This window comes from Leptonychotes weddellii, chromosome 13 (genome assembly GCF_054177405.1).
Source record: "Leptonychotes weddellii isolate Sample4059 chromosome 13, ASM5417740v2, whole genome shotgun sequence".
NCBI classification, from domain to species: domain Eukaryota; kingdom Metazoa; phylum Chordata; class Mammalia; order Carnivora; family Phocidae; genus Leptonychotes; species Leptonychotes weddellii.
In genome coordinates, this window is record NC_138381.1 from 66,110,716 (window position 1) to 66,123,061 (window position 12,346).

At 50.8% G+C, this 12,346-nt stretch overlaps 1 protein-coding gene across 6 annotated transcripts in view; it reads left to right on the forward strand.

The window, feature by feature from the left end:
- The window catches only part of ACACB (acetyl-CoA carboxylase beta), a 122,294-nt gene that overhangs the window by 105,729 nt on the left and 4,219 nt on the right, over positions 1–12,346 (forward strand). For all 6 annotated transcript variants that reach the window (XM_081801997.1, XM_081801996.1, XM_081801998.1 and 3 more), the window contains 8 exons: positions 2,222–2,332; positions 3,444–3,587; positions 4,173–4,293; positions 5,731–5,827; positions 7,850–7,946; positions 8,499–8,634; positions 9,477–9,654; positions 11,739–11,851. In XM_081801997.1, coding sequence (XP_081658123.1) covers positions 2,222–2,332; positions 3,444–3,587; positions 4,173–4,293; positions 5,731–5,827; positions 7,850–7,946; positions 8,499–8,634; positions 9,477–9,654; positions 11,739–11,851 — 997 coding nt within the window. The remainder of the gene's footprint in view (positions 1–2,221; positions 2,333–3,443; positions 3,588–4,172; positions 4,294–5,730; positions 5,828–7,849; positions 7,947–8,498; positions 8,635–9,476; positions 9,655–11,738; positions 11,852–12,346) is intronic.

The following is a 12,346-nucleotide window of genomic DNA, read 5'->3' on the forward strand; positions in this document are numbered from 1 at the left end:
ACCTCACACCTGTCAGAAGGGCTAAAATTAACACAAGGAACAGGTGTTGGCGAGGATGTGGAGAAAGGGGGACCCTCTTGCACTGTTGGTGGGAATGCAAACTGGTGCAGCCTCTCTGCAGAACAGTTTGGAGGTTCCTCAAAAAGTTAAAACTAGGGGCGCCTGGGTGGCTCAGTCGTTAAGCGTCTGCCTTCGGCTCAGGTCATGATCCTGGGGTCCTGGGATCGAGTCCCACATCGGGCTCCCTGCTCGGCGGGAGGCCTGCTTCTCCCTCTCCCACTCCCCCTGCTTGTGTTCCTGCTCTAGCTATCTCTCTCTCTGTCAAATAAATAAATAAAATCTTAAAAAAAAAAAAAGTTAAAACTAGAGCTACCCTATGACCCAGCAACTGCATTACAAGGTATTTACCCAAAGAAGACAAAAATGCAGATTCGAAGGGGCACATGCACCCGATGTTTATAGCAGCATTATCAACAATAGTCAAGCTATGGAAAGAGCCCAAATGTGCATTGACTGATAAGTGGATAAAGAAGATGTGGTGTATTTATACAATGGAATATTACTCAGCCATCAAAAAGAATCTTGCCATTTGCAATGACGTGGATGGAGCCAGAGAGTATAATGCTAAGCGAAATAAGTTAGAGAAAGAAAAATACCATATGATCTCACTCGTAATTTAAGAAAGAAAACAGATGAACATATGGGAAGGGGGAAAAGAAAAAAAAGAGACAGGGAAACAAACCATAGAGACTCTTAATGATAGAGAACAAACTGAGAGTTGATGGAAGGAAGTGGATGGGGGATGGGGATTACGGAGGGCACTTGTTATGATGAGCACTGGGTGATGTATGTAAGTGATGAATCACTGAATTCTACTCCGGAAACCAACATTGCACTATATGTTAACTAGAATTTAAATTAAAAAAAAAAAAAAAGAACTGAGTATTTAGCAGAATTTTTATCTGATTTTAATTGGTACTAAAGGAATATCTCCCCCCTCCCTCCCTTGGCCTTTTCAGAAATATTTGCTGTTTCTAGTAGTACTACTACCCTTTCATGGTAGACTGTCATTCGAGACCTCATCTTTACGTTCAGTGTTGGATCATCAGTTTCCGAGGTGGAAAATGCTGGCCGTGGGTGTCTTCCTTAGGCTTGTTTTCTAGATATCATTTATATATATTTCAAAATAAAAAATATATACCTTTAGATATATATAAATAATTTATATATTGTATATTTTTTATATTCCAAAAATCATATTTTTATTTTAATATCTATAAACATATGTTTATTTTTATATATTCCAAAATAGATGTTTTATCTGTATCATATATAATTATATATATGGTACATATATATAATTTTGAAATAGTTTACGAGTATTATTTATTATATATTATAATTATATGTATCATAATATATATTATATGTATCCTATATAATATATGATATATATTTTAATTAAATGTATCATATACATATCATAGTTACATCTGGTATGCAATGATACATATATATATAATTTTGAAATAGTTTAAGACCCACCAGAAGTTACAAGACAGTGTAGAGAGGTCCCCTGTCCCCCTCACTCAGCTTCCCCCATGACGGCATCCTACGTAACCACAGTACATTAGCAAGACCAAGACGTTGACATTGGCGCAGTGCCCTTACCTCGGTAGCGACCTTACTCCAATTTCACGTTTCGCCCCAGCTCCTAGATGTCCTTTGGTTGTGTGCAAGGCTGCCGTGGCTCAGAAGAGCTACATATAAGAGCTAGGCCTTGGGGGCGCCTGGGTGGCTCAGTTGGTTAAGCGACTACCTTCAGCTCAGGTCATGATCCTGGAGTCCCGGGATCGAGTCCCGCATCGGGCTCCCTGCTCGGCAGGGGGTCTGCTTCTCCCTCTGATCCTCCTCCCTCTCATGCTCTCTGTCTCTCATTCTCTCTCTCGCAAATAAATAAAAAAATCTTAAAAAAAAAAAAGAGCTAGGCCTTGGATGAAGCAAGAACCAGAACATTCTGTGTCTGTTGTCTGTCCTCACCACACTCTTCTTTGTTCACCACATTCTTTCTGGAAGCCAGGGTCTGGTGAGCCCGAAGACCTGGCTTGTGCCCGTGGTGGTTGGTCACCAGTCAGGTTGCCGGTGGCCCGACTGTAGCTTCCACATGCCCCGTGGGTTCCTGGTCTGCCTCGGGTATTCAAAGGGGCCCCTGTCTCTGCAGGTGACCTGCCGAGCCGTGGGGATCGGGGCCTACTTGGTGAGGCTGGGCCAGCGAGTGATCCAGGTGGAAAACTCTCACATCATCCTGACGGGAGCTGGTGCTCTCAACAAGGTGACCGCGGAGGAGCTTGGCGGGGCGGGGGGGGGGGAGGGGGCCGCCATGGAGGGGGCTGGGACTCAGTCTAACATTCCCATGTCCCCTGATGGGGCAGTTTTCTCAGGATGAAACCAGTGTCCTTCCTACTGACGTCTTCTAGCTCTTTTTCCAATGTGCACTTATCTGAGTGTCTTCTGAGCCGAAAAAAATTATTTTATTTTTTTCAAGATTTTATTTATTTGAGAGAGAGAGAGAGAGCGAGCCCTAGCAGGGGGAGGGACAGAGGGAGAGGGAGAAGCAGACACCCTGCTAAGCAAGGAGCCTGATGCGGGCCTCGATCCCAGGACCCTGGGATCATGACCTGAGCCGAAGGCAGCCGCTTAACCGACTGAGCCACCCAGGCGCCCTGAGCCAAAAAAATTTAAAAAAATATATTAGGCTCTTGCGGTAGAACTCTCTTGTGTACTGACATTTAAGTGTTTAAAAATTATTAACGTGGCATTACATATTGCAGAAAACTGGAAAGAGACGCGCCCCCCCCACCCCACCCCGCCCCCTGTAATTTGGCTCCTTCTAAAATTTTGCTGTATTTCCTTCTTGTCTTCTCTCTACCTGACTCCAGGTAAATGTAGAGTTTGGTATTCTACTGTTTTCACTGTATTAAAACATACGCCCATGTGGCCATAAAGCCTCTGTGATATAATGTCTGCTAGAATCCCACTGAAGTTCTCAAAGTCTGCTCCCCGGACCAGCAGCATCAACCTCACCGGGGAACCTGTTAGGAATGCAGATTCTCAGGCCTCGGTGCCAACCTGCCGAATCAGAAACACGGGGTGGGGTTTCTTTTTTTGAGAAGACCAAAGTCATCTGGTGGGCGCGCTGGCTCTCACACTGGGCTGCACGTTGGAATTACCTAGGAATTGAAGGAAAAAATACTGATGCCGTGCCCCAGCCCCAAAGATTCTGCTGTAATGGATCTGGGTGCAGCCTGGGCAGCAGGACTTTTGAGAGCTCCCAGGTCATTGCAGTGTGCAGGTGGAGGACCACAGAGGGAGATGATTTCCAAACGGATGGGAGGGGCCTGAGCCGGAGGGGGCCCCTTGCTAAGCAGGCCATGTCAAAGCAGGTCCTAGGCAGAGAGGTTTACACCTCCAACAACCAGCTGGGCGGCGTGCAGATCATGCATTACAACGGCGTGTCCCACATCACCGTGCCAGATGACTTCGAGGGCGTTTACACCATCCTGGAGTGGCTGTCCTACATGCCAAAGGTGCGGTACCCCCCTGCGGCTTCGAGTCGGGAAGACGTTGTGATCAGGTTCATTTGCTGGGTAACATGGGAGTTTGGCAAACAGGGAGCTCTGTCACTGTGGTGAGGGTTAATTTTTCTTTACTCCTCCCTCCTTCCCTCTCTGACACCCAGCCCTGTACTGGCTGTTGTTCGCTTTTTTTTTTTTTTTTTTAATGCCACTGTAAGGATGTCTTTGGCATTGCCTCTCATCAGAAGACATAACACTGAACAATAGAGACTCCTGGAGCTTTGCAGCCAGGCTGGATTTGCTTCCTGGCTCCCTCCTCCCTAGCAGGGAGACCTTGGGCCAGTCTCTTAATCTTTCTGAGCCTCAGTTTCCTCATCGGTGAAATGGGAATCACAAGAGCACATACCCCAGGCTGTTACCCTCATGATTCAGGGCAATGATGAGAGCCTGGCACCAAATGCTACTCATCCTGGTAATGACTGGCTAGTTCGGCCTGGGCTCTGCTGCGTAACCAGGCATAATCGTGGTCGGAGGAGAGAAGCAGATCGCAGGCATCACTGACAAGCACAAGGAGACAGAGTTGGTTTCCTTTTCTAGGATAATCACAGCCCACTCCCCATCATCACACCCACGGACCCCATTGACAGAGAAGTTGGATTCTTCCCGACCAGGGCTCCCTATGACCCCCGGTGGCTGCTTGCAGGAAGGCCTCACCCCAGTAAGTTCTAAAGTGCTTTGCCTGAGACCTGGCTCTTGGGTTTCTTTCCTGCACCTGGGACAAAGGAACACTCAGAGAGAAGCAGGGATCCTGGGCCACGTGTCCCAGAGGGGTGCGCCTGACATCCCATGTGCAGGGAGCAGAGGGAGCGGGGTTTTTTCCTCTGTGCTTCTCCTGAGCTATTAACCAAGAAGAGGTGGAAACAGCCTCTGGTTTCTGGGGCTGGTAGATGGAGGGGGAGTGCGACACAGCGCATGGCCTCCCTCCCCCAAACCGCCCCATGGTTACAGAGTGGACAGTACAGACATCAGAGTGTCCAAGAGAAGACTACTCCCCCTTCTCCCTCTTTCTTTCTGGCTCTCTGTTTGGCTCTCCTTACTAAGGTAGCCCTCCAGGGGTTCACCCGGGACGGACGACCTAGCCTCTTCATACACGTAGAGATGGGCACACTCCCGCTTGCACACACACATTCTCTCTGTCCCTCCCTCTCTCTGAAAGGGGCCAGTGTGTCTCCGGGAGGCGTATGGTTACATTCTGAGCAGCCAGGACGGAACAGGAAAGCTGAGCTGCCCCCGTTCCCATAATCCCTGGTCTGTAATTTCAGATGCTGCCACTGTCAAAACCGGCCTGGCCGTCCAGCCGGCTGCGTGGCTCAGGAGGCCCCTCAGCCTGCTTGCCCGTCTTGTGTTTCCCTTGGGCTTTCTTGCCTGTGAGCACCGAGCGGGGCGGCTTTAACCTGATTCTAAAATATCCAACTTGTTTCTGACCATTTTCTCCATCAAGTCAGGCCAGCCCCCAGGCAGACACTGGAGTCGGGCTGTTGGGGTTCAGGCACCCAGCTTCCCTCCCCGGCAGCTCGGGACCCTCCTGTCACCTGGCTCCTTTCTCCTTGCCCGAACCCTGTGATGGACACGCCACTGCTTCCTGTCCGGGGATGGCTGCAGCTGACATCATCCTGTCCTCCCTCCTCCCCTCCTTTTCTCTGTCTCCATCTGTCTCTTTTGGAAGGAGACAGCGCCCCCCTGCCCCCCAGTTAAATGTTGTAAGGCTGCAGCTGGCATGTTGAGGATGAGGTTTTCAGGGCAGGTAGTCCCTTCCCCAAATCCCACCTTTTGAAGGTGTCCTGTCAACTGTCTTTGCTTCTTGGGCTCATCCCTGGGATTAGGATCTCCGTGTGTTTGACATTGACAGGAGCTGATGTAGTTAGATGTTCCAAGTGGGCTGAATTCCTGACTTAGCCTATTTCCTGCAGCCCTGTTTTTGGGGGATTTTTTTGTTGTTGTTTTGTTTTGTTTTTTAATGGGGTTGGGATCTGTATGGTTTTCTGGAGAAACAGGTGTTTGGGCGTCAAGGCCAGGTTGTCTGTCCCACCATGCAGACCCAGAGACCCTCATCAACCCAACCCCTTAGCCTGGGCTTATGTGCTCCTGTCCACAGGTCTGAAGGGATCCTGGCAGAGTGGATTCTTTGACCATGGCAGTTTCAAGGAAATCATGGCGCCTTGGGCCCAGACCGTGGTGACAGGACGAGCAAGGTAACGTTGAGGACGGGGCAGGCTGCGCTCACCTGGCCTCCCCGGGTATCGGGATTCCCGGGCACTAGGCCAGGGGTCCTTTCCTCTCGAGTGACCCCCCAAGAGCACTTTCCTTCTGGCCTTGGGATTTTCTGAAAGAACAACCAATCTGGGGGATCGTTTTCTGGATGATGAACTTCTTCATAAAGTCTGGATTTTCCATGGCCTTAGTAGGCATCTCAGCCAGCTTGTTGCTGAGGGCCAGCACCCTGGCCCCTAGTGTCTGCCCCTGGGGCAGGGATCCCTAGCCACGGGGGCCATGGGTCCCTTTAGGAATCAGAAGGGCTCCGGATGCTCCCACCAGAAAATTGCACAGATGCTGCAAACTATGAATTCCATTTCAGGAGGGCCATGGTCAGAAACCCCCTTGTCTACACAGCTGGTGGATGGCTTAAATGCTTGAATGTTCCCAGAACTGAGCAGCTCATTCCTCAGTGGTGTAGTCCTCAACTTTCCAGACACGTCCCGCTCCCTGCAAGATCCTTCCTATGTGGAGCCCAAAGCAGTGTCCTTATAATTTACCATTCAGATTCCCGGCACAATGTAGTTGCTACGGGTTCGGCTCTGGAGTCAGATCTGAGGTCAAGCCCAGCTGTATCACTCACCCTCTCTGGGCCTCCACATGCTCATCTGCAAGATGGGGATGATAATCCTACCCCCAGAGGACTGTTGTGATGATGTATGTTAAGCACTTACAATATCATAAACGCAGGCGCCTGGGTGACTCGGTCGGTGAAGCATCCAGCTCTCGATCTCCACTCAGGTCTTGATCTCAGGGTCGCACGTTCAAGCCCCATATTGGGCTCCATGCCAGGCGTGGAACCTACTTTAAAAAAAAAATCATAAATGCTCCGTAAGTGGTAGCACCTGCTAGTACTCTCTGTTGTTGCTATTATTTCTTTCCTGGGCAATAAGTAAGTATTAAAATACTAAATACTAAGCCTCATATTAATGGCTGGTTCACTTTTCCATAAATGTTTTATTTTAAAAACATTTTTTTTAAAACCTGAAATGAGATCGGCTCCCCCTTCCACACGGAAGCCCTTCCTTTCTTTAAAAGATTTTTATTATTATTTTTTTTATTTATTTGAGACAGAGAGAATGAGAGAGAGAGAGCACATGAGAGGGGGGAGGGTCAGAGGGAGAAGCAGGTTCCTTGCTGAGTAGGGAGCCCAATGCAGGACTCGATCCAGGGACTCCAGGATCATGACCTGAGCCGAAGGCAGTCGCTTAACCAACTGAGCCACCCAGGCGCCCCGCCCTTCCTTTCTTTAAAGACTTTCCCTCCACCTGCCTCGTAGGGTCATTGAGAGCGTAAACAAGAGTAACCCAGGCTCGCGCCCAGCACAGGGCCGGCCCCATAGCAAGGTAACAAGCAGTGACAATCACAGTTGTCATAGAATCCCCCTGAGCAGAGGCTCCTTCAGGCTCAGCATCCCTCAACCCTTTCCAAACGTGCCTCGGTGCCTAGACGCGCCCCGTCCCCATGTGGGAGCTGCTGGCCACGTGTGACCGTTCAAACCTCAACGAGTTGAAAGAGGTCCCGTTCCTCCGCTGCACTTGCCACGTTTCCAGTGCTCAGCATCCACAGGAAGTGGCTCATCACAGCTGCTCTTCTGGATGGCACAAGACAGCGCGCAGCATCGCGGGAAGTTCTAGTGGACGGCGCTGCTCCCGTCCCTGCACTGGCCCCACTGTCCCCATCACCACGACAGCTGGTGCCCCAAGAGGGGCACCGATAGCACCTTTCCAGCCCGCCCACTTGTGAGGAGGCTCTTACTGCTTGGAGTCTTCCAAATGAATGCCCTTTAAAAACCATGCTGTCTTCTGTGTGCCCCCCTCCCCGCCATGAGTGCCCGTGTACCCAGGAGGCCCACAGAATGTCAGCCGGGGCTGGGAGGACCCATCTACCGCTGAATCCACAGCGGGGAGGCGGGTGTCGCCTGGCTGACGCAGCCTGGCTGACCCGTGCCCGCCTCGCAGGCTAGGGGGGATCCCTGTTGGAGTGATTGCCGTGGAGACGCGGACTGTGGAGGTGGTGGTGCCTGCGGACCCTGCCAACCTGGATTCAGAGGCCAAGGTGAGGGGGTTGGGAATTTGGGACTGCTCTTTCAGCTGGCTTAGCCACCAAGAGTGAGTCCTGGGTGGTCGCATGCTAGGGTCTGGGGCCAGTCCTTGGCCATGGGGGCGCATTTCTCCAGCACGGTTTCTGTGGGAGGCAAAAATGGTCCCACACGGTTTTTCTTCTTCTTCAGAGGGTGACAAGTCCCTGGGAATCCTTCCTGCCTTCCGCCTCCATCCCTGTCACTCTTTCTAGGGTGGGCCATGGCACATACTGGGAGGAGCTCAGAAGGCAGAGGGTGGGTCCTAGGACTCGGTGCGGCCGGGACTAGCTTGGCACTTGGCACCCCTTTGAGCCTGCAAATGAGGCCAAAGGGACCTGCAGCCCATGGAGGCAAGCAGGGCCCCTAGCAGACGAGCTTTGGGCCCTCCCTGTGAGCCCATGGCTCTGGTGTAGGTGCCAACACAGATCAGATTGCTTGCCCTCTAGGGTGTGGCTCAGATGGCTGTCCCCATGTCCTCTTGCCGCTCTTGCACAGAGGAGTCTGATCCAGGCCACTCTGTGTTTCAGATAATCCAGCAGGCGGGCCAGGTGTGGCTCCCAGACTCGGCCTACAAGACGGCCCAGGCCATCAACGATTTCAACCGAGAGAAATTGCCCCTGATGATCTTTGCCAACTGGAGGGGGTTCTCCGGTGGCATGAAAGGTAAGGCTGCCTCTCCTCTGGGTGTCCTAAAGCTACGGGGTCAGCACCCCGGGCAGGGAAGCCCCCTCAAGGTGGTGCTACGGTTCTACTCTGGATGGCTCCGTCATCCTCTTAGCTGAGACCCCCATGGCCCTGAGGACGGGAGCAGTTGAGGTCACATCTTCCCATTTTACAGATGAGGAACTGAGGGTTCCCGGTGTGACTTTCCAGAGGTCACACTGTGAGGGGCAGGGCCAGGAGGGCAGCCCTGGGAACTTCCCTCCTGTGAAGGGGCTAAGAATAAGACCAACCCAAGAGGTGCAAGGTGAGGATTTGATGAGCTGATCGCTGGTACGTGGTGTTAGCTCTTGGTGTGATGATGCCCGATTTTATTGTTGCATTGTAACCATGTAAGGTGCCTGGTACTTGGAGGGCCCTGTCTTGGTGGAAAATAAGGGCCATACTGTGTGTGGGCAGGAGGCAAGGACCTGTGTTATTGCTGGGTAGGGTGTCTGTGTGCTGGAACCAGCAGGACAAGGCCGGGGGGGTCAGTCACCAGCAAGGGCATCCCTGAGTCAGAACTGGAAGGAATCCTTGGGATGGCCCTACACCTCCTTTTACAGATGGGGACACTGAGGCCCAGGCAGGGAGAGTGACATGTCCAAGTCACATGGACAGTCAGGGTGCCGTCTGTACCTGGGCTCACTCCTAACTCCCAGCCCAGAGCTCTTTCCATGGTGCCACCAAGCACCCCGGCTGAACACTTCCTCAGGATCCCCAGGACGATGAGGGCTGCGGGCTTGGCATGCGGACAGGTGCTGGGGCCTGCGGCCTCCTCAGCAGGTGACTGCTTTGTTTTGCAGACATGTACGACCAGATGCTAAAGTTTGGAGCCTACATCGTGGACAGCCTCAGGCAGTACAAACAGCCCATCCTGACCTACATCCCACCCTACGCGGAGCTCCGGGGGGGCTCCTGGGTGGTCATGGACTCCTCCATCAACCCCCTGTGCATAGAACTGTATGCAGACAAGGAGAGCAGGTGGGTGTGTCACCCTCAGCCTGCCTGAGCCTTGGCTTGTTCTCCACCCCAGACCTGAGAGCCCGTTGTCATCTTTAAGCCGCTGGCCAGGGATTGCCAGGGCATTGAAGTTCTTTTGTTTTCTTTTTTTTTAAGATTTTTATTTATTTGAGAGAGAGAGAGAGAGCACGAGCGGGGGTGAGGGGCAGAGGGAGAGGGAGACGCAGACTCCCCGCAGAGCAGGGAGCCTAACATGGGGCTCGATCCCAGGACCCTGGGATCATGGCCTGAGCCGAAGGCAGACTCTTCACCGACTGAGCCACCCAGGCGCCTGGCACTCTGAGTTTCTGAAGGATGGAGAGCCTCCAGTTTTACCAATCTGAAACTAGCATCCAGTGCACAAGTAGATTTTCTCAGGAAAGGGGGCGCTGGGGTGGCTTAGTCGGTGAAGCGTCTGCCTTCAGCTCAGGTCGTGATACCAGAGTCCTGCGGATCGAGTCCCGCATCGGGCTCCCTGCTCCGCGGGGAGCCTGTTTCTCCCTCTGCCCCTTTGCCCACGTCTGTTCTCTCTCTCAAATAAATAAATAAAATCTTAAAACAAACAAACAAACGATTTTTCTCAGTAGAGTTAGTGGCTGGAGCCGGAGATGGCAGAAGAACTGTAGTTTGTTCTTTCATGACTTATATTCACCTGCTTCCCAAGGAAGTTTGCAATCAAAAAATCAGGAAAGATGGAAAGCACTTGAGGTTCCTGGCAGCCAGGATGAAAAGGGAAATAAAACCCGTCATCTGCTTCCCCCTGGACTCTGATTCTCTCCCAAAGCTACGAGTTCCTGTAGGGGCCGTGCTTTATTCAGTTTTATAACCCAGCGCCTGGCACCATGCCTGATTGCTAGGGGGTGGTTGGAAAATAGTGGTTGGGGGTGCCTGGGTGGCTCAGTCGTTAAGCATCTGCCTTCAGCTCCGGTCATGATCCCAGGGTCCTGGGACCGAGCCCCACATCGGGCTCCCTGCTCCGCAGGAAACCTGCTTCTCCCTCTCCCACTCCCCCTGCTTGTGTTCCCTCTCTCGCTGTGTCTCTCTCTGTTAAATAAATAAACACAATCTTAAAGAAAAAAAAAAGAAAATAGTGGCTGAACCGATGACAGAATTGATATTTGCATGAAAGGATACCAGTTCTTCAGGGGAAAGAAAACCTTGGTGCTTTTTTGAGGAGGAATTCATCCCAGGAATGTTTACAGAAAGAATAATGACAGTAAAACTTGCCACACAGTGTTTGAATGACTTTCAAGTGAAGACTCTGCTCTATGGTGTATAGGATGTAAAGACCTCAGGAGTAGTTCTGTCCAAGAGAGAGGCTTCCTCTGCTCCTGTAATTCATTCATTCATTCATTCGTTCATTCATTCATTCAGTGAAGATTTATTGAGCACCTACTATGTGCCAGGCATTATGATAAAACATTGTGATGTGCAAATGAGCCAAACGTGTCCTGCCTTCAGTGCATCTAGACCCTCATAGGGGGCTGTTGAGGTCAGACCTCCAGGAATACTCAGGACACAAGCAGCCTCGAATGGGGTCATCATGAACTTTTCACTCTGGCCACCAGGAAGCTCAGAGCTCCATGGAGTATTCCTCAGGGTTTCCAAGCTATCAAAGGATGGGGGGCAGTCTGAAGGGTGAGTGAGAGGCTTGAAATGGGAGGCCAGCTCCTACTGGACCATGTGGAGCTCTATATTGTGACTCCATGAGCTTTAAGGAGATCAGAAACAGTACCGTGGCCCAGGGAGAACAGACATTAGGAGAGTCATAAAGGACTGTGGCTGAAGAGCAGGAGGGCTAGGCTGTTCTGGAGAAAGTCATATGCTCTCAGAGCTGAAAGGGCCTTCCAGAGCTCAGAAAACTTGATTTTAAAATGTGGACTCAGCCCCTCATTTTATGGATATAGAAGCAGATGACCAGAGAGTCCCCTCTGACTTGCCCAAGTCACAGAGTGAGTCCGTCAAAGAGCTAAGAAGTCACAACCCAGATTTCCTGGCTCTCCTGCCTCCACCCCCTTGTTGGGGAGCATCTCCTACATCTCCACCCCTGCCTCTTCTTTTTTCAGGGCAAATATTCTGGAGCCGGAGGGAACAGTGGAGATTAAGTACCGAAAGAAAGATCTGATAAAGACTATGAGAAGGATTGACCCAGCTTACAAGAAGCTCGTGGAACAGCTTGGTAAGAGGGTTGGACGGGCACCATCTCTCAGAGGGCAAGAGAAGCCCAGCCTGCTTACTACTAGAGGTTCCTAGTTTGGTAAAAACAAAGTGAAACGTCCCGAAACATACCTACAAAAATGGTGAGATGTTTTCAGTGTTCTCGTGTAGCAAAATCAACCCCTTTAATGCTAAGAAAAAATGTTTAATGCCTTAGTGTATGTATTTCTCAACACATACAAAATATAAAAATGGAAGTATTTGGGGCCAGTAAAGGAGATCAGCATTTTCACAGCAAGATGTCTTTTTAGAATTTTCCATCAGACAAAATATTTTACTAGTTTTGTTTGAGTGATAGCTTTGTTTCACTTGTAACCTTAGATGTAATTCTCTTTAAAAGCCCATATTGGGGGCACCTGGGTGGCTCAGTCAGTTCATCGTCTGACTCTTGATTTGGGCTCAGGTCCTGATCTCAGTGTTGTGAGATCAAGTCCCACATCTGACTGTGGAGCCTGAC